At 45.0% G+C, this 21721-nt stretch overlaps 1 protein-coding gene across 2 annotated transcripts in view; it reads left to right on the top strand.

Moving 5' to 3' along the window:
* Positions 1 to 2222: 2222 nt before the first annotated feature.
* LOC120977492 (complement factor B-like) overlaps positions 2223 to 21721 on the top strand; it is an 84203-nt gene continuing 64704 nt past the window's right edge. Inside the window, exons 1-7 of one of the 2 annotated variants that reach the window (XM_040405470.1) lie at positions 2223 to 2244; positions 7002 to 7149; positions 10762 to 10965; positions 11841 to 12026; positions 13806 to 13979; positions 15588 to 15683; positions 17341 to 17474. In XM_040405470.1, the coding sequence (XP_040261404.1) occupies positions 7095 to 7149; positions 10762 to 10965; positions 11841 to 12026; positions 13806 to 13979; positions 15588 to 15683; positions 17341 to 17474 (849 nt within the window). In that variant the 5' untranslated portion in view covers positions 2223 to 2244; positions 7002 to 7094. Of the gene's footprint in view, positions 2245 to 7001; positions 7150 to 10761; positions 10966 to 11840; positions 12027 to 13805; positions 13980 to 15587; positions 15684 to 17340; positions 17475 to 21721 lie in introns of those variants that run through there. The other variant, XM_040405471.1, reaches the window with a different exon arrangement.

Raw genomic sequence — 21721 nt, 5'->3', positions numbered from 1 at the left:
ACTCTGCAGGACATCTGCGTTTGCGGCTTTTAAAAGCCAATCGTCCAAGTACGGTACGACCTCTAGCCCAAGAAGTCTTAAATGGGCAACCACAGGAGCCACTACCTTTGTGAAGGTGTGCGGAGCTGAGGATATGCCGAAGGGCAATACAGCAAACTGGTAGTGCTTCACTACCCCTTGCAAGGCCACAGCAACTCTGAGATATTTCCTGTGTGCTGGGCAGATGGGAACATGAAGGTAAGCATCCTTCAGGTCTATAGTTACCATCATATCTCCTGGGTTCAGGATGTTTAATACAGAGTGAATGGTTTTCATCCGGAGACGCTTCTTCCTGATGAAACGATTTAAGTAATGTAAATCGATGATCATCCGCCAGTCTCCTGATGGTTTTAGTACCAGAAAGATGGGGGAATAAACCCCCTGCCGCCATTCGCGAGGAGGAACCTCCTCTAATGCTCCTTTCCGTATATACTGGGGAACCGAGTCTTCCAGGATTAATTGTTTGTCGGGTGCTAAAGTCCTTGTTAGGACGAACTTGTCCCGAGGAAGGGAAATTAAATCTATTGTGTACCCTGACGCTATCACTTGTAGCACCCAAGGGTCTGGAATTTTTTGCATCCAAAAACTTTTGAATAGACTCAAACGTCCACCGACTGGGGGACTGAAAACTGGTCCTTCCTCTGGGACACCGGGGGGTGGGGAAGGGGAATTGACGGGCTGTAGAGAGTCATAGATCAGCCCTGCGGTTTCCACGACCGCGACCCCTAACTCTCTTACTACCTTCAGAACGCCTCTGGGTTCTATCTCCCCCCTGAAATCTTCCTCCTTCTCTACCTCTTCCTCGACCCCGAAAGGACTGCTGGGGAAGGGATTTACCTTTCTTGTCCGCTAAGTTCTCCATGAGAGAATCTAATTCAGAACCGAACAATCTACCCGGTTCATAGGGAAGGGAGCAAAGGTTAAACTTGGACGTGTTGTCCGCCGCCCATGGTTTTAACCAGATTGTGCGCCTGCTGGCTGAGGAAAGCGCCATAGACTTGGCCGCTAATTTTAATTGTTGTTGGGAGGAATCAATCCCCAGTAAGAGAGTCTTGAATTGGTCCAGGATATTGTGCAAGTCCGATTGGATTCTGAGAGTGCGCGCACGGATAAACTCTGATACTTCAGAGCACGCTATAGCAACCGAGGCAGAGGCGGAGGCAGCCGAGTAGTTGCATCTAAGCGTGCACTCTGCTCGTCTGTCTAGGGGGTCCTTTAGGTTGCTGCCGTCATCTGAGGGGACTAGGGTTCTTTGGAGAGCTTAGATATTGCCATATCCACCTTTGGAGGTGGAACCCAGACTAAAGAATCCGCATCCTGTAGAGGGAACATTAGTTTAAACCTCTTTGTTAAAACTGGACCTTTCTCCGGGTGTTTCCACTCGGTTGCCATTAATTTGTCCACTTTAAAAGCCCTTGGCCCCCTAGAGGTGGACTGTGGAGCTTCCCCCTGCTCAACATCATGGTCCCTCGACCTGATGGAGCGCAACAGTCTTTGAGTCTTTTCGGCCGGAAAGGAGAAGGCCGAACTCTCTTCCTCAGAGGAAGAATTATCCTCAATGGAAATGACGTCTTCAGACATGGGTACAGGACCAGGAGAAGCCTGTCTGGGCCTCTTGTTAGAGACTGCTCCCTTGATTTCGGCAATGGAGGTATCCATAAACTGCTTCATCCAGGAAAACAACCCCGTCCAGTTGGGGGCCGGGTTATATGGGGTAGGGGCTTAATTAGTTAATTACTAATTAGGATACTTAGGCAGAAATTTTTTGTTCATTAAAAATTCCGCCTGTCCTGACCAGCTTCACAGGGGCAAATACCCCACTTGTGCTGCTGGTTAGGACGAAAGGGAAACAATCATTTACATTTCTAAGGCATCCTGATGGCAGATGGACTCTCCCATTCAAATACGAATACTAGATTGTATCACAACCAGTCGTGATGTCTCTCGTCAGTGTCATCTCATCACAATGTGCAAATGACGGGAGAATAGAGTTGTCATAATATGCAAGGTGTGGGAAAATGTGACACCTTTTATTCTCCTGGTGCATATTGGGAGGGAACACACAGAGATCAAAACTGGCTTTTAAAGTAGGAAATATTTGCTGATGGGAGGGGGAGTGAGTTCCAAGATCCAAAAAGGGTTAGGTCAGAGAGAGCTTTCTTGGGGGAAGGGGGCCTGAGAGCTCAAAAAAGGAACCTTATTCTGGTAGCTACAACTTAAGGATTCTACATTACTGAATAGTTATTATACATTATCATTAGGCCGTGTGATGTTGTTGTGGTTAACAGGTTTTGTTTTTGTGATTTATGACTAGGATTCTTTGGCCAGGAATTTGTGAAATAGTTTTGTGATTTAAGAAAATGGAGTTGGTGGTGGCTGCTCTCCTATATAGCCTATGATATGATGCTACAAGTCCAGAGAGAGGACACCCTACCTCTCTGGAGAAAATGGAAATTGAACAAAAATGTATGGACGAGCACTCTAACAGTTGGCACACATTTATTAAAGATATAATATAATAAGCTAGCAATAAAAAATAGATAAAACGATACAATAAAATACAAGTGTGTTAGTACAACCACTATGGGGTAATGGGTATTGGTAGATATTGTTCGATATCCAAACAATCCTAAGACAAGGTAATGAAGATGGTATAGAGGCCTGGTGTTGTGGCCTAAGTGTCTGTAGGAGTCCAATATACCCTAATCGGATTGCGATAATGCTCGTATAGCTCCAAAGGTTCTGGCAAGCTGCCACTATTCAGTACATTCAGTGATAGTCCCGTATCATACAAATTGCTGTAATAGAGATACACTTGCCGGCTTTTCAGCCGCTTACCTCCCCTTCGTATGCGGCTTCAGTCCTGCGGTTTGCTGAGCCTCTATACCATCTTCATTACCTTGTCTTAGGATTGTTTGGATATCGAACAATATCTACCAATACCCATTACCCCATAGTGGTTGTACTAACACACTTGTATTTTATTGTATCGTTTTATCTATTTTTTATTGCTAGCTTATTATATTATATCTTTAATAAATGTGTGCCAACTGTTAGAGTGCTCGTCCATACATTTTTGTTCAGTTTTGTGATTTAATTGTGTTTCTGTCCCACATATATAGGCTGGGTTATGGTTTGTTAAATATCTGTTTTATTGCTTAGCGTGGTTTTCTTTTATATTATGGTAATTGGTTTATTTGTGTCTTATTAATATTAATTTTGCGCAATAATATACTTTCTTTTTTTCCCCAATATACACTTTTTGTTGGTGTGCTTTCTTTGCTGACCGTCCCCTAGAACTTACGTAGGGATATTTTTATTGCTCAATATTATTATCTTATTTAATATTAATATTGTCAATGATCATATTTTTTATATACTGAATACAATTTTGAGCTACATCATGGTCGTGGTCATCGTGGTGTTGATCAGCACTGCAGGATTACAGAGTGGACTACATGGACTATGCTCCTTCCTAGATTTTCCAGTTGCTTCCCTCCTCTGATTACTCACATCATCAGGATCTCTAGGGTCACTCTTCCTAGTTGTTGTTGAGATTTCATCATCCATTTTGTTAACCTTTGGATCTTTCCCTTTGACACTGATCATCTTGATGCAGGGAATTTATTGTGACGCTCCAGCTCACGACCACATAGCGCAGCCGTGCTACACCAGGAATGCGGGCGCAAAACTACATGGTCATCACTAAAGAAGACCGAAGAAACAATGCGGTTGTAATCAGTAAATAGGATGGCACTGTGGCCCATTCAGCTACAGGGTACTTGGGCACAGGTGGCTGCATCCCTGGCGCAGCACGTCCGCCCCCTGTGGTCGTACCCTCAGTAGAACTCAGCATCTGAGTAACATATCTTTAGTTGCATTTAGCGTTTTTCACTTTTCCATAGTTTTTTAAAAACTTTTAGCAGGTATGAAGATGTCACTGCACGCAGAGAAAGCAGTTTGGGATCCCCTCCAACCATGGGTGGCGGTCCAATGCCAGACTTGGAATTTTTAACACTGTTTGCCATGTTACATGTCTATCTCCTATTTTAATATGTGCACACCAAGGTCTGGTGCAAGTCGGGAAACTTGTTTGGCTGAGAATTGATTGCACAGAAGGGAAAGTCCATCAGAAGGAAACTAGCAAAAAATGACTGGTGATCAGAGGGTCGGGGAGGGGAGGGGAAGTTCTGGCTGCAAGTGAAAAAAGCTGAAGGCATTTATTCCAAAGTGTGAAGGGAACCTCTCCCTCCTTAACCCATTGTGGCCACAGAGGTCACTGATAGGAGTCAAGTCAATTCATTTGAGCTAATCAGGAAATCACTATGTGAAAACAATGGAACAATGGCCACTTGATTTTAATATCAATACTGGTTTGCTTAGCTACCCGGGGAAACCTCAGTACACAACACAATCAGCCCACGCTACACCAGGGCAGAGCAGCTGCAGACTCTGGTATGCCAAGTCCGGGATTTCATGCAACGTCTAACGTAACAAGGTGCAAAGTGATCTGCAATCCAAACCTAATATTATGCAAATTCCAAAAGCCTCACTTCAATCATTAACATTGTGGGTACCTCCAGATGCCCCCGGTGGGGGGGAGGGGGGGGGAGCTGTAACTAGATATTTATACAAACAATATAAGTACATATTGTGATTGTGAGCAGCCAGAACATTAGAAGTACTGAATAGTGACATAAATAGCATTTACTTTCTCATTACAATGGCACCTGCCTGGTCCAATCCTACAGAAGAGCGACTGTATAGCCGATTGTGGAAGAAGGGGCTTTGCAGCTGCAGACCATAGTGCCCATGTTGACGTCTGTACACCACTTACAGCATCTACAATGGATGTGTTGGCATCTGAACTGGACAACTGGCCCATTTGAGGAAGAGATGGCACCAGGTAGACTATGGGAAGAAGATGTCCTGGTCTGATGGATCAGCTTAGATGATGTGTTGGGCGCATGTGCACCTGGAGAAGAGATGACACCAGGACGCACTATAGGAAGAAGACAAGCTGGCCGAGGCAGTGTGATTCTCTGGGCAAGGTTCTTCTGGAAAACCTTGGGTCCTGGCACCATATGGATGTACCACCTGTACCACCATATGGAAGTACCACCTACATGAACATTGTACAGGCAAGTTCTCCCCTTTATGGCAGTGGTCTCTATCAGCAAGATAATACCCCAGCCACACTGGAATGGTCTGAGGAACATGACAAAAAGTTCAAAGGGTTGACTTTCTCTCCAAATTTCCTAGATCTTAATCCAATTGAGCATCTGTAAAATGTGCTGGAAGCACAAGTCTGATCCTTGGCCTCACCAAGCAATTTATCTGACTTAAAGGGGTATTCCTCTATATGGTGCAGTGGCCGGGTTTGGGGTGGCTCCAATGCTATGCTGGGTCCCCCAGACACCGTCGAGGTGTCACCACGTGTTGCTGCTCTCTGGAAGGGATGGTAAGGCGTGGTACACCCCAATGGGTCAGGGCCTGCAGTTGACCAGAATGCCTCTTTACTAGAGGTATTCAGGTGCCAAACAATACAGGTGAGGCATTGGGCTGGATTCTCCTGTCTCCTACCTGGCAGAAGAAGGGTTTGATGCTGAGCAAAGGCCGGATCTAGCTGTACCTTTCTGTCTTCGGAAGGCCAGTATCCTAGTCAAAGGCTGGGGATCCAGGGTCTGTGGCAGAGTATCCCTGTCTCAGTGTCTTCTTCTGGTCACTCAATAGTCTGGCCCCCTCAATAGTATTCCCCTCTTCTGAGTACTGTTACCTAACTGCAGGACACTAGGGGCTCTGACTGCTCTCCTTATATACCATTTCTAGCTAGACTAGAACCTTCTAGTGGGAGGGGTGAGTGGAGAAACTCAGCACATACAGATACATTGTTACACTTTCCGTCTCTCATAGACTTACATTAGAACTTCAATGATACTCCATGGCAATGACACAGAAGTTTTTTCAGACAAAACAAGTTTCCAGACATAACAGAGACATTCAAAAGGTCAGTCGGTCTGGTTTTGATGTTAAACAAGTCTGGCTTTTTCCCTCCAAAACATGCTCTTCTTTAAACCGTATGATAGTTTTGGAAAATTACAGCTTCTCATTCAAAGTCCCAAAAGTCTCTCAGTATTCATTAATCCTTAGAGCCTCGCAAATACAGTGCAAATGAACAGGATATATATCGCAACATACACATAAAGTGCAGTTAATAAAATGCACAACATACATATAAAATGCATGGTGTAAGCTACCACAGGAGAGAGATGTCTTGTGGAGTCCAAGCCTCGACGGGTCAGAGCTAGAGTTGAGTGAATGGCTTTGTACAAATCGATTTGTCTCATCAACCAGAGTTGTGCACCTTCCAGGTGTAGACGCTCGTCCTGCCGCTTGATTGAAGGACCTGATATCCCGGTCCAGCCCTGACAATCTTGTGCCTCTGCTGCTGCTCCGAGTAGCAGCGCATGCTCAGAGGCTCTGCTTACGCTACTGGAGCAGTGACTGTGCATGTGCCGCTATACTTTTGGGTCGCTGCTCTGAAAGCAGAAGCAGAGCCTCTGTGCTTGCGCTGCTACCAAGGCGCAGGCATGAGATTGTTGCAGCTAAAATGTTGTGTCAAGCGGCAGGAGTAGCGTCTTCACCGGCGGGGAAAGGCGCTCGTCGGTTCAGAACGAAACAATAGACTAATCACTAGTCAGAGCTGTTTCAATGAGCGAGGGAAACCTACAGTACTACATTTTAGGCAGGTAGTTTTAATGATATAAAAAAAAAAAAATTTATATGAAAAGAATATATATTCATTATACTGTTTTGATAACCCCTCGCCTGCAAATCTCTAAGAATGTCAAAGTAAATTGGGAGGAACTTCCCCATTTTCTGTGGAATTGGGTAACATGGCCGGCTCCTCCTCTCTGCAAATACCTATTGTGAAACCCAAATGTTTATTCTCTCATTTACAGGAATTCACTTGTCCTCAGCCCCAGCTATATACACAGCAACGATCCCTCAGCGAGGCTCAGATCACAGGAGGAGAGGGAAGCAGAAGGACGTGTATGGGAGACAAGCGGTACAAGATGTTACCTCTGATTCTCCTCAGCCAAATGGCACGTAAGTAACAGGAGATCCCAACAAAAGGGAACACTCCACCTTCAGATCTCCATTAAGCCTATAGTGAGATTTCTTTAATCTGGCATTTGATAACCCAGCACAGAATACAATATATATATATAATTGGAAATATATTCAGCTTTCTTTATTAATGATTATCTACCCCTACAAGATATTGTTTTCAGTAACCATCTGGTAATTCAGAATATTTGATAGTCAAGACCAGCGGTCAGCAACCTTCGGCACTCCAGCTGCTGTGAAACTACAATTCCCAGCATGCTCCATTCATTTCTATGGGGGTTCGGAGAAGAACAGAGTAAGTATGCATGCTGGGAGTTGTAGTTTCACAACACCTGGAGTGCCGGAGGTTGCCTAACCCTGGTCTAGAGGTAAGAAAAGTGACAAAAATGAAAGGGCTTTTACAGTACATGATAGGAAATAGAACTGGACATAAGGAATGTGAGGCTTTGTCGTTTGCCTGTTGTATTTTATCCATTTGAAATGTCCTGAATATACTAAGGCCGTTGCCCGGCCGCACACACAGAGGGTCCGCAATATACGGGCACTGGCGGTGTGAACACCATATCACGGATGTGGACCCATTCTATTGTTCTATTTTCTTTCGGCGGTGCGGACGGATCACGAACCTCTTCAAGTTTAATGGGTCTGGATTCGTCTGCGGCAACTGCACGGATGGTGCCCGTGCATTGGGTTGGCAAATTGTGGTCCCCAATGGTCGGAACAGGCGGCACACGAGGCCTAAGGGTGCAATCACACGACCGTAATTCTGGGTTCGCATCCGTTCTGCAATTTTGTGCAACGAGTGCGGACCCATTCATTACAAAGGGGCCGCAAAAGATGTGGACAGAACACCGTGTGCTGTCCACATCCTTTGTTACGTTCCGCGGTCCCGCAAACAATATAGCGCATGTCCTATTCTTATTCGGACAAGAATAGGCATTTTCTATGTAGCGTTGTCAATGTGCGGTCTGCAATATGCACTTACGGTCGTGTGAATGCACCCTAAGAGCGTATTCACATATTGCAAAATCATTGCAATAACCGCCATACCATAATGTGTTAATAATATAGCCAGGAGATGTGTTTGTCACAAATTTAAAAAAAGAATAAAAAGGAAAAAATGATATTTCAATTTATTTTCAGTTTTTGGATTTACACGTAAAAACATTGTATGGCGGTATTATGTGAACACTTGTTTTGGGGCATTTTGAACAGTGACTGGCAGTGTTGTGTGGGAAATATATGGCAATGTTATGTGGACACTATCCACGTTAGGCATTAAATAGCAGTAATCTCCGAATGCTTTTGGCTTACTTAGTGGGTGGCAGTATTGTGTGGGAAATATATGACTTAGGCCTCATGCACGTTTTTTTTGCGGTCCGCAAAAACGGTTTCCGTTGTTCCGCGATCCATGTCCGTTTTTTCTTCCGTGGGGGTCTTCCTTGATTTTTGGAGGATCCACGGACATGAAAAATGAAAAAAAAATCTAAGTCAAGTTTGCCATTGAAATGATAGGAAAAAACGGACACGGATCACGGACACGGATCACGGATGCGGATGACAATCTTGTGTGCATCCGTGATTTTTCACGGACCAATTGACTTGAATGGGTCCGCGAACCGTTGAACGTGAAAAAAATAGGACAGGTCCTATTTTTTTCACGGCCAGGAAACACGGATCACAGATGCGGCTGCCAAACGGTGCATTTTCCGATTTTTCCACGGACCCATTGAAAGTCAATGGGTCAGCGAAAAAAAAAAAACAGAAAACGGAACCGCGGATGCACACAACGGTCGTGTGCATGAGGCCTCATGCACACGACAGTATTTTTTTGCGGTCCGCAAAAAGCTGTTCCGTGATCCGTTTCCGTTTTTGTTTCCGTGTGTCTTCCTTGATTTTTAGAGGATCACCAGACATGAAAAGTGAAAAAAAAATCTAAGTCAAGTTTGCCTTGCAAATGATAGGAAAAAAACGGACGCGCGGACGCGGATGACTCTCTTGTGTGCCTCAGTGTTTTTTCACGGACCCATTGACTTGAATGGGTCCGCGAACCGTTGTCCGTGAAAAAAATAGGACAGGTCCTATTTTTTTGACGGACTGGAAACACGGATCACGGACGCGGATGACAAACGGTGCATTATCTGAGTTTTCAACGGACCCATTGAAAGTCAATGGGTCCACAGAAAATCACGGAAAACGGAACAACGGACACGGAACACAACAACGGTCATGTGTATGAGGCCTGAGGCCTTATGCAGTATTTTTTGGATATTTTACGGCAATATTATTCAAGAATTACATGATGGTATTATTTAAAATGTTTTTGAGACATTTTTAGTTGAGCAGTGAGTGGCAGTATTGTATAGAATATATATGAAAGTTTTATGCACATTCTATATGGCAGTATTATGTGGGAACTATTTGGCAGTATTACATAGGCATGATATAGAATTATTTCTATTTGGTAAATGAGTGGCAGTATAGTGTGGGAAATAACTTTATGTGGACATTATTTACCTACTATATAGCATTATTATTTAGGCATTACATGGTGGTATTTTTTAGGCACTGAATTGTTGTATTGTATGAGCATCGTAGAGAACTAATATTTGAGCTTTGCATGAGAAACCAAGGGGTTTTCCACCTTTTAGATAGTGAAGACCTATCCTCCCAATAGGTTATCAATGTCAGACAGCGGGGTCCCATCCCAGTGGATTGAGCCAGAAGCACAAGGCTCCATCCATCATCTAGTGGCCATGCGGGGTACTGCAGCTTAGTTTCTATTTGCTTGGGTTAAAATTCTTCAAATTCTGGATGCATATGGATTTATTTAGTTCAGGGGGCGCTGTATACATCCTATACAGGGAGCTCTGCACCAGAGGCGGCTGATAACAATATTTTACCATGTGATCACCATATATCGCTATGTAAACGGGAACAGGGGATTTGGAGCCATGCGTCACCACACAGAGCTCTGACCCGAAGAAGGAATTTTTGAATCATTTAGATTAAATAGCAATAAATTATAGCGACATTTTCCTGTCCTAATCCACCTCCACTAACCCCTGCACTAACCCAAACCACCCGCAATACCGGGTATCAGGATGTATACACAGTCATACGCCATCCATTTTCTTATGTAAAATGCAGATGCTCCCAACAACAGGAGAGCTAAATGGAATGTGTGAGCTACTAGCTGGAGAGTACTTTAAAATCTATATAAAAATTAAATAACTTTGTATATACATTGCATTACTCGTCTCCAGAGCTGCATTCACAATTCTGCTGGCGGCTAAAGGAAACCGTCGACAGGTTTGTTGTCAGACGCCACCTTAACAACCTAGGTGACCTGGTGATGCAGTTAATTTACTTCTGGCCTGCTCTAAAGAAACGACCGACAAGGACTTCTGGGCGATTTCCGCTGTAAAGAGTGCAGAACTGTAAATGCAGCTCTGGATTATAATACAGGGTGTAATTTAAGGTTGAGCAAAAATGGGCACAATTCTACAAATCTCTGTCCATATGAACTGATTTCTTTTTCTGCTCTTGCAATGTGTGTTCTTCATCATCGCCATGTCTCTTTGTTTTTAGTGTCCATCGCCGCCCCCGCCAATCAGTGTGATGTTAGTAAAATAGCCATTGCTGGGGGTAAATATAATCTGACCGATGGTGCTAATGTTGGCAGTAAGGTGGTGTACACCTGCCCTGAAGGACAGTACCCGCACCCGTTACCCTCACGAGAGTGCCTCAATGACGGTCAATGGTCGAATGCGAAAGAGAAGTCCCAGTGTAGACGTAAGTGACCATGTGTCTGCTGACTGACGCCATTATCAGGGGCATAGCTATAGGGGGTGCACAGGTAAGAGTAGCACCTGGGCCCTGGTGCCTGTGAGGGCCTGAAGGCTCCTTTGCCACATAAGGTGACACCAGCATCATAAATGGCACCTGGTAGGTGGGATGTAGAGACTTTACATTTGGGCCTAGGAGCTTCAAGTTATACTTCTGGTATTAAAGACTATAACGTATATGACACTTGCAGTTTTGGCCTCCCAGAGGCTTCAGACAAGGTTGTATTTGGGGCCCATTACTGTTACATTTACCCCTGATTCCATCCCTTCATATGAGGTTCAGACAACCAGTATGGCATCCCATAGTTGTCAACAGTCCCGAATTTGCAGGGATTGTCCCTAATTTTTAGCGATAAGTAGAAGAAGTGTAATTAGCGATCACTTTTCGACTCTAATAAATCATCACTTGATTAAAATAAAGGCAGATGTGACGCGTTTCGGCTAAACAGCCTTTGGTTGTTTAGCTGAAACGTGTCAGATCTGCCTATACTTTGTTTATGGCAATGGAGTGAAGATTTATTAGCATCAGAAGGTGAGTGCTGATCCACATCTTCTACTTGGATGTATGAGCCTGCAACCCGGGATACGAGCACCACCACCTTCTTCCAGAGTGCCGACCGATTATTTCTACTCATTAGAAACAGCCCCTGCAAATTTGGGCTTTCCCATGCCGATAATCGGTGTGGCTTACGTGTACTCTGCCCACAATAGGTAGTCCTTTTTGGGGGGCGTTTCCAGGGAAGGGTCCCTAAGTCACCTTCTGTAATGTTGGGAAGTATGGCTTCCATATTGAGCATTTATTTGTATGTGTTCCCCCCATAGGCGTGCAGTGCCCCAGACTAGACAGGATTGATAATGGAGAGGTCTATCCCAGGAAAGCAAAACATTTTGTCGGAGACGTGGTGAACTTTGAGTGCTGGGGAGGATTTGAAATGTTTGGACCTGAAAACCGCACTTGTCAGGCAAATGGCAAATGGAGTGGAATTGATGTGAAATGTGACGATAAAGGTAAAAATACGTAAAAAATGTCAAAAAATGTAATATGTAAGATAAGCTTAAATATATAATACAGTAATATAATGTACAATACACCAGCAGTGAAGGAGACCACACTGCACCTACATGGCCACCTCTTCCTTCATTGCTATGGGACTTACGAAAATAGGCAATGAGCGTATTCAGTTATTTTCAGAAGTCCCATAGCAGTGAATGGAGAGCAGGCCTCGCAAGCTATTCTCAGGACACCTATAGTGCTGAATGAAGTGTGGCCATGCAAGCATGGTTGCTTTCCCTTCACTTTTGGTGCCCCGTTCTGGAGATAGGTGCAGATCTGATCTCTGGGACCTGCTCCTATCTGACATTTGTGGCATACCCTAGCGATATGCCATAAATGTTGAGATGGGGAAACCTCTGGAAAGGGATGACTCGACTTAGCACCATTACTACAGCCGTGATCAAGATCTATTGACCGAAACGTTGGCCAGTGGCTCCAATTTTTTTTTTAAGGTAACAATAAGGCAATAAAAAAAAATAAGCATTATGATGTAACAGCAAAAAAAGAGAGAGTGCCGTGGTCTTTCCTTCAACTGCAATACCAAACACAACCCAGTGTGCCGCTGTTTCTGAAAGCAAGCAGCCATGATTTTCTAATCTGTAAAGGGGCTCAGATATTCTTCTCCCTGTTTACAAAGTCAAATAATAACATTGTGACTGCCTACAACCACCACTAGGGGGAGCCAAATGCAAATTGTAAAATGCTTATGCCTGTTCATATTCTTATGGTTCATACAGCTAGTATTGAACTCAATGGGAGCTGTAACATTTTGTAGGCAGTGGACTTGCACAGTGGTTATTGTAGGTAAACGCTATGGCTGGGTGACAAGTCTCTATGGGATTTTGGCCCCCTAAATTCAAGGTCTGGGACAAGGTATTTTGGTGCCCTAAGCCAGGGGTGCACCTAGCCTTTCTGCTGCCTGAGACGAAAACAGCGCCCCCCCCCCCCATGCCAGTTTCTTAACTTAACCCCTTTTCCACAATGAAAGCGCTCATTGCCTATGGCTGTTAAGCTGCCCCCTCTTGCCCCTACCTGGTGCTGCCTGAGGCGATCTCCTCACCTGACCTCATTGGTGGTGCTCCCCTGAGCTAAGCAGATAACCACAATGAAAAGACAAATAGAACAAATATAGACCCGAGACCAGACCACTTAAATAAATGTGCACTCCTGAATCAATGCAAACCCCAGATTACACCCAGAATACAGACCCCTGATTAAACATATATTCCAGAATAAATACTGACCCAGACTTGTCCTCAAAATGAATAAACCCACCCAAAATAACTACAGACCCCCTATATAAATACAGACCCCCCCCCCCTAAATACAGACTCCAGACACTTACACAGGACAGCTAACACTCTTCTCTAGGGCTTTGTGCCTCTACTCAGTGACTTGAGGACCTTCACACATATGACCCATGAAGGTCCTTCTGTAATAACAAAACCTGCACATTCTGTACCATTGCACATTTCACATGTATTGTGATTTTTGGCAAAAATGAAGCAAAAATAAAATGTGGACTCCTTCCCTCATTTACCCCTGATCCCAGCCCTGCTGTGCAGTTTACAGGAGCAATTGCACAAAACGTGATTTATTGGGTGTATTATCTGTTGTGGTCATGCTCTGTATGATGGAAATGGATTACAATATTACACCCATGTTCTCTCTTTTCTTCTCTATGGATCTCTCCTGACATTTCCAACCATTTTGTTTTCCCTACCCCCACACAGAGGGCGACTGTTCAAACCCAGGGTTTCCTCCTGGGGCCACAAAAACAGGTACTTCCTACAAGATTGAAAATAAAGTGAAGTACGAATGTGACAAGGGGCTGCAGATGTTCGGCTCGAAGGAGAGAGTATGTATGGAGAACAAGCGCTGGTCCGGAGCTGAACCGTCCTGCAGATGTAAGATGCTTTACTGTATTCAGTATGTCCATGTATGGCTCCATTGTGTAGGTCGTCAAACACTCTTAAAGATTTCTTATGCATTGCTTTCTCCACAGTTACAGACTACAAACAAGCCCTGTGTGTAGTCTGATTGTTTAGATATCTGTTAGGCTACTTTCACCCATGCATCAAAGAAATCTGGTAGGCTGTCCCGGCAGAAAACATCCTGCCGAAGTTTTCTGGATCTGGTATAACCGGATAGTGCTGTGTGCCCCCCCGGACCCCATTGACTATAATGAGATATGTCTGGACACAAATTACTGCATGCAATGTTTTTTGTCTGGCCGAATCTTGGCATATTAGCCGGGGAGCGACCGGTTCCCCGCCGCCCCCCATTATAGTCAATGTGTTCTGGTGTGTGCCAGATCCAAAGAACTCCGGCAGGCGGTTCTCTGCCAGAACATGACGCATGTGTGAAAGGGAGGTATTGGTCTACCAGGATTCCATTCTTTAGGTATTTTCGGTAACATGTAAAAGGTCCCCATTATAGGATTATCTGGTATAAGGTCCAGGAGGATGGGTGAAGTCCTTTATAATATGTGTAAGTTCCTCTGCGTAGGTGCTCCTTAAGTTGGGTGTGATATTTTTTGTCTGAGCGTTGCTTGTGCGCTTCTTGTTCATAATCACTACAGTGCCACCATTATCCGGTGGTTTGATGAGGATATCTTTATTGGATTTCAATGATTTTATTGCTTTCTTATCTTCTACGCTGAGATTCTGTTACTTTGTGTTGTTTTTCCAAAGTATCAGATTGAACTTTTTTTTTTTTCCAGTACACGTATTCTTGCAGATTTTGGTTATGTCCAGGTTGTGGGGCCCAAACTATCGTTGTCCTTTTTGTTGACGTTTCTTGTTCCGCCTCCGTTTGTGATGTCGGATCCGCTTTGTCATGAAAGAATTGTTTTCGCCGTAATCTGCAGATGTTTCCGCAGATTAGGGCTGAAAGAATTTTTTCATGAGAAAGCACAGCCTCTGAGCTGCAATACTAGACATGGCCAATACATAAGAGTCTAAAGGTCTCTTTACACGGGACGACAGAGGAGCAGATTGTTAAAAAGAAGCGTTCCTTCCCGACAATCTGCTGTAATAACGTCCCATGTAAAAGGGACCTAAACACCGCCATACGATTGCTAACGAGCTTTCCTATGAATGCTAGTTAGCGATTATCTTTAAGATTCTCTGCCTTTGTAAAGTGGCCTTAAACGGGTTATCCAAAACTATAAACTCCCCCCCCCACCCATGTGCCAGGCCCCTCACACGGAATATACTTACCCCACTCCCTGCGCCGCTCCTGGTACCCGCCCGCCATTGACTGCTCCCTCCTGACACCGGATGTTATCATCGGTGCACGGGAAGAAGCAGCAGCAGCAGTGCAGGGACCAGGAGCGGCGCGGGAAGCGGGGTAAGTATATTCCGTGTGAGGGGCCCGACACATGGGGGGGCAGTTTATAGTTTCGGATAACCCCTTTAACCTAGCCTTCTAATCTTATAAAATCCATTTAACTACAGTAGTGAGATGTCCCGGCGGATTTTTTAGGATGACTGATGAGTCTCTGTCTTTCGTAGATTGGTATACGTTTGATTCTCCAAAGGAAGTGGCGGAGAATTTTGCTTCTTCTCTTTATGAAACGGCTGAATCTTCGAACCTGAATAAAACAGACGGTAGGAGAGCATTATATTATATGACCTCTGTAAGGGCGGACAGACGTTACCCAGGAGTGATGGCGGGAGGAACCACATAGTGTGTGGATAAGCTGACCTTGCATGGCCATTAAAGGGGTTGTGCAACTTTGGGGAGGGGGTTTTGGCAAACTTCCCCTCTTGCACATACCCTTGAAGGGACGCCTACTTACCTGCTTCCCAACTCTGGCTCCCCACTCCTTCTCTCACAGGCATCGGCTTCTCCACTGTGCTCCCAAGATGTAAACTTCCATTTTGACGCCGCTGCAGCCAATCGCTGGTGTGTCATGTGATCATTTGACATGACGCAAGGGATGCAGGTCACCACTGCAGGAGCATCAAAATGGAAGGCAACATCCTGGGAGCAAAGCGAAGGAGCCAACAGCACAGCTCCTTTAACCCTTTACTTACAGAGGCATGACACCTATTTACGGTGAGGTATCACAGAATTCAAAGTGTAGTACTATGCACACATCTGTAGCGCCCATGCCATCCTGTTTGAGAGTATATGGGTGTTATCCCACAGGTCACCGGAGACATTGCCTTTCATAGTATGGCATAAATACTATATATATAAATGAATATATTATTCTACTCTTTGGGTGCATTATATACATGGCAGACAGGAAAGAGACCGCGAGCAAACAAAACATTTCACAATTAAATTCTCATCATTATATTTGACCAGGATCAGACAAACGAGTCAAATAAGCAGAACAAACAGAGCTGGGTTCAGGGTCCACTGATATTTCGTAGTTGGGCTTCCTAAGAAAAAAGTGTTGATGTTTGCATTGAATAATTCCCTCTCGATAAATGAGGTCATGAGAGGCTTAGATGAGATTTCCTGAGAAGTGCCAGTGTTTGGAATACAGAATAAAGGTTGTTGTCCATTATTAGGAAAACATGGCTTCTTTCTTCCTCAAACAGGGTTGTCCTGCTATTTTTATTTTTACAACTTTTTAAAAATTTGCCAGCTGTACATACTCGCCTGCTCCTGACGCTCCTTTCTGGCTCCCTACTTCCCTTTACTCGTCTTTCTATCTCCATCCTAAAAACCTCAGGACAGCCAGGGTCACGTGAACCGCTGCAGCCAGTGACTTGTTTCACCAGTGTCAGGTGACATCACTACTGGGGACACCGCTGAGGCCAGTCATTGGCTGCATCAGCGCATGTGACCCCGTCCATCCAGAAGTTTACAGGACAGAGACTTGAAGACCAGTAAAAGGAGCCGGAATGGAGCCGAGTTTGGCAAGAACTTTAAGACATTGTGAAGGCAAAGAAAGTTCCTTCATGAAAATGGGTGGTAGGCAGCACCAACAGTTCTGATTTTATGCAGGACTGTCCAGGGAATGTTCCTCAAAGGTTTGCATTAAAATAGTCATTGCTTTCAGTTTTGGGAGGTTCCTGAAAATAGAAATAATAGCGCTTTGTACCGTCTACAAGATGACATTTTAGGAACTACTACGACTGATACCCATGGATTACATTTACTGGTTCTGATGGCACAAAGGTCACTGGTCAGTCATGTTCTGGTGAGGGAACACTGTTTTAACACAGGGGCCTCTACCGCCATCACATTAGGTCAGATGTACAGATCCTGATGCTTTCCCTGGTAAATTTTCTCTCATTCTATACACAGAGTGGATTCAACGTACAATAGGAGTGACGACGGGAGGTTTCATGAACATCTTCATTATTCTCGATGCCTCTAGCAGTTTAGGAGAAGACAACTTTAATATCGCTAAAGAAGCAAGTGAAGTGTTCATAGAGAAGGTATGGAGAACAACATAAACAATGTTATGGCCTCTGTCCTCAGACTACTCCATGCAGGAATGACCTTATATTAGATCTTCTCTTAAGACCCCCATGCATGTTCTAACACAAGAAAAGTGGTTTCGGCAAGATAGTCTAATGTGTATGGGGAGCTTCAAACTCTCCCTTAGCAGATGAGAAGGATAGGACTGGCTGAATATTTTCGCCTTTTGTTCTCCCAGGAACTAAGCCAACACCAGGAGTTTCTAGCAATGGCATTGACAATGCAAAACCAAATGTGTATGTGCATGGAGCAGTCATGTCACGGATGAAGTTAGCAGATAGCTGGAACATATAAATAAACGAGCGACTGGCTTGATCCCAAACTAAGGAGCTTATAGGTGAGCCCTATAAAACCCTAAGAGCTCTCCCTGACTGCTATCCTCCTGATTCTCCGCCACAAAACAGCACAGATATGTCTCCAGATTCTGATTGACGCGTTCGGTCTGACCATTCGACTGCGGGTGAAAAGCAGAAGAGAACGACAACCGAACCCCCAAGCGAGATCAGAAGGCCTTACAGAATCTGGAAACAAATTGCGTGCCCCTATCAGAATCGATGTCTGAAGGAATGCCATGCAATTTAACAATATGATCAACAAACGCTTGCGCCAGCGTCTTAGCATTGGGTAACCCAGGAAAGGGAATGAAATGTGCCATTTTGCTAAAACGGTCCACTACCACCAGAATCACAGTCTTTCCGAGGAACGAGGCAGGTCCGTAATGAAGTCCATGGACAGCTGCGTCCAAGGACGGGAAGGAATGGGTAACGGGAGGAGAGAACCCGATGGCCGTGAATGAGGGACCTTGGCACAAGTGCAGGTCTCGCAGGCTGCCACAAAACCCTCAACCGTCTTACGAAGAGCCGGCCACCAGAATCTCCGAGCAATGAGATCCACTGTGGCTCTACTCCCCGGGTGCCCAGCAAGGACAATATCGTGGTGCTCCTTAGAAACCTTGTGTCGTAAAGCGAGAGGCACAAACAACCTCCCAGGAGGACAAAGATCAGGAGCCTCTGCCTGGGCTGCCTGAACCTCTGCCTCCAAATCAGGATAAAGAGCAGAGACGACCACCCCTTCAACCAAAATGGGACCTGGGTCTTCAAAGTTCCCCCCTCCCGGAAAACAACGTGACAGGGCATCCGCCTTCACATTTTTAACCCCAGGGCGGAACGTAACAACAAAATTAAACCTAGGAAAGAAGAAAGACCATCTGGCCTGTCTCGGGTTCAGACGCTTGGCAGATTCCAAGTAGGCCAGATTATTATGGTCTGTAAACACGGTAATAGGGTGTCTGGCTCCCTCTAACCAATGGCGCCATTCCTCAAAAGCTAATTTGATAACCAACAACTCCCTGTCTCCCACATCGTAATTTCTCTCTGCAGAGGAGAGTTTCCTTGAGAAAAAGGCACACGGTCGCCATTTGGCAGGAGAGGGACCCTGAGATAAGACCGCACCCACACCCACCTCAGAAGCGTCCACCTCAACAATAAAAGGTAGAGAGACATCAGGTTGTACCAAAATGGGAGCGGAAGCAAAACTCTCTTTAATACTAGAAAAGGCTTTAAGCGCATCTACCGACCACGAGGAAAAATCCACCCCCTTTTTAGTCATATCAGTGAGTGGCTTAACAACAGAGGAATAATTAAAAATGAACTTTCTGTAATAATTGGCAAAACCCAAAAACTGCATCAGCGCCTTCTGATTCACAGGAAGCTCCCAATCAAGCACAGCGCGGACCTTCTCAGGGTCCATCCAAAAACCAGAAGCGGAGAGAAGAAAACCAAGAAATTGAATCTCCAGAACCGCAAACACACATTTTTCCAGTTTAGCGTATAGTTTATTCTCCCGCAGAATCAGCAAGATCTGACATAGGTGGTCCCGATGAGTCTTGAAATCAGGAGAAAAAATCAAAATGTCATCTAGATACACCAGTACAAATTTCCCCATTAAATGATAAAAAATGCTGTTCACAAAATGTTGGAAGACGGCCGGAGCATTCATCAAACCAAAGGGCATAACCAAATTCTCTAAATGACCCTCAGGGGTATTGAAGGCTGTCTTCCATTCGTCCCCTTCCCTGATCCTGACCAGGTTGTATGCCCCTCTTAAATCCAACTTAGAAAAAACTTTAGCCCCAACAATCTGGTTAAACAGGTCCGGGATCAGAGGAAGCGGATATGGGTCACGAATCGTGATACGGTTCAGCTCCCTGAAATCTTAAGGTCTTAAAGAAGCATCTTTTTTCTTAACAAAAAAAAACCCAGCGGCAACAGGTGACTTCGAGGGTCGGATGTGTCCCTTTCTCAGGCTCTCAGAGATATAAGTACGCATAGCAACTCTTTCAGGTTGGGAGAGATTGTATAGTCTTGATTTTGGCAGCCTGGCACCTGGGATGAGATTAATAGGGCAGTCGTACTCCCGGTGAGGGGGCAACTCCTGGACACCACTCTCGGAAAACACATCCGAAAATTCAGAGAGAAAAGATGGCGCATACTTGGTAGAAACCTCTGAAAGAGACGCCGTGAGGCAATTCTCTCTGCAAAACTCACTCCAACCATTTAGTTGCCTTTCTTGCCAATCAATGGTGGGGTTATGTTTAGTGAGCCAGGGTAGCCCCAACACTAGAGGAGTAGGTAATCCGCTTAAGACGAAACATGACATATCCTCAACATGAGCGTCACCCACAGTCAAACGGATATTGTGAACTATGCCCTTTAACGATCTTTGAGAAAGTGGAGCGGAATCGATAGCAAAAACAGGTATATCCTTTTCCAAAGTGCATACCTGGAAACCATGCGTTGTTGCAAATTGATTATCAATGAGATTGACAGCTGCTATCTACAAAAATCTCACAAACAATGTTCTTGCTGTCTAGCGCCACCCTGGCAGGCAGGAGAAAACGGGAACTACAAGCAAACGGCAAACCTTCAATTTCCGCATCAACCTTGCCAATAGTAGCAAATGAAAAGTTTTTAAAGTTTTTTTTTTTTTTGTTTTTATTACCCTCAGAAAACGCCATGAATCTCTTAGAGGGGCAAACATTAGCCAAATGATTTATACACCCACAACAGAAACAAACCCTCCTCTGAGAGCTGAATCCTTTACTATCAGAGGCAAGCAAACCCAGCTGCATGGCCTCCTCCCCTGAGGGGATTGAGACAGACTGAGACCCCTGCGCACTGAATGAGACAGCCCCACTGTCCTTGGGCTGAATATGACAGGAAAGAGTAGTCTCCTCTCTCTCTCTAAGACGCCTGTCAATACGAACAGCTAGAGACATGGCTGACTCTAACGACGCTGGTCTCTCATGAAAAGCAAATGCATCTTTCAATCTTTCCAAAAGACCATGGCAAAATTGACTTCGGAGTGCAGCATCATTCCAACCAGTATCAGCTGCCCATCTCCGAAATTCTGAACAATATATCTCTGCGGACTGTTTACCCTGGCATAAAAGACGCAGTTTAGATTCAGCCAGAGCAATACGATCCGGGTCATCATGCATCTGCCCCAGGGCTACAAAAAAATCATCCACCGATTGGAGGGGCCGTGCCCCCACCGGCAGCGAAAGGGCCCAAGACTGAGCGTTATCCCTGAGCAGCGAGATGATGATCCCCACCCTCTGCTCCTCATCACCAGAGGAATGGGGAAGTAGGCAAAAATGGAGTTTGCAAGCCTCTCTAAAGCGAACAATATTCTCACTACCCCCGGAGAACGTATCCGGGAGCGAGATTTTAGGCTCGGAACAAACTCCATGAACGCCAGCAGAACCGGTCACCAGAAAATGAGACACAGTTTTACGGAGATCTGCTACCTCCAGCGAAAGACCTTGCATGCGGTCAATCAAGGCTGAAACCGGATCCATGCTTAAGATGGTTATGGCGGTTTATAATGTCATGGATGAAGTTAGCAGATAGCTGGAACATATAAATAAATGAGCGACTGGCTTGATCCCAAACTATGGAGCTTATAGGTAAGCCCTATAAAACCCTAAGAGCTCTCCCTGACTGCTATGCACATGCAAGGGTCTGTATGGTAGACGATTGCATGCCCACGTACCTACGACTCACGACTGTGTGACACCTGAAAACCCTATAATAGTGAGGGGACACGACCACCGGCTCCCTGCACTTAATACGGACGGAGTCAGGGTCACCTAGAATCAAGCAAGCAAGGGAACACAATAAAGTAAATGACTTATCTGAACAAA

The sequence above is a fragment of the Bufo bufo genome, chromosome 8, assembly GCF_905171765.1.
Source record: "Bufo bufo chromosome 8, aBufBuf1.1, whole genome shotgun sequence".
NCBI lineage: Eukaryota > Metazoa > Chordata > Amphibia > Anura > Bufonidae > Bufo > Bufo bufo.
The sequence above is the reverse complement of the archived record's forward strand: the minus strand, read 5'-3'. Positions and strand labels throughout refer to the sequence as shown.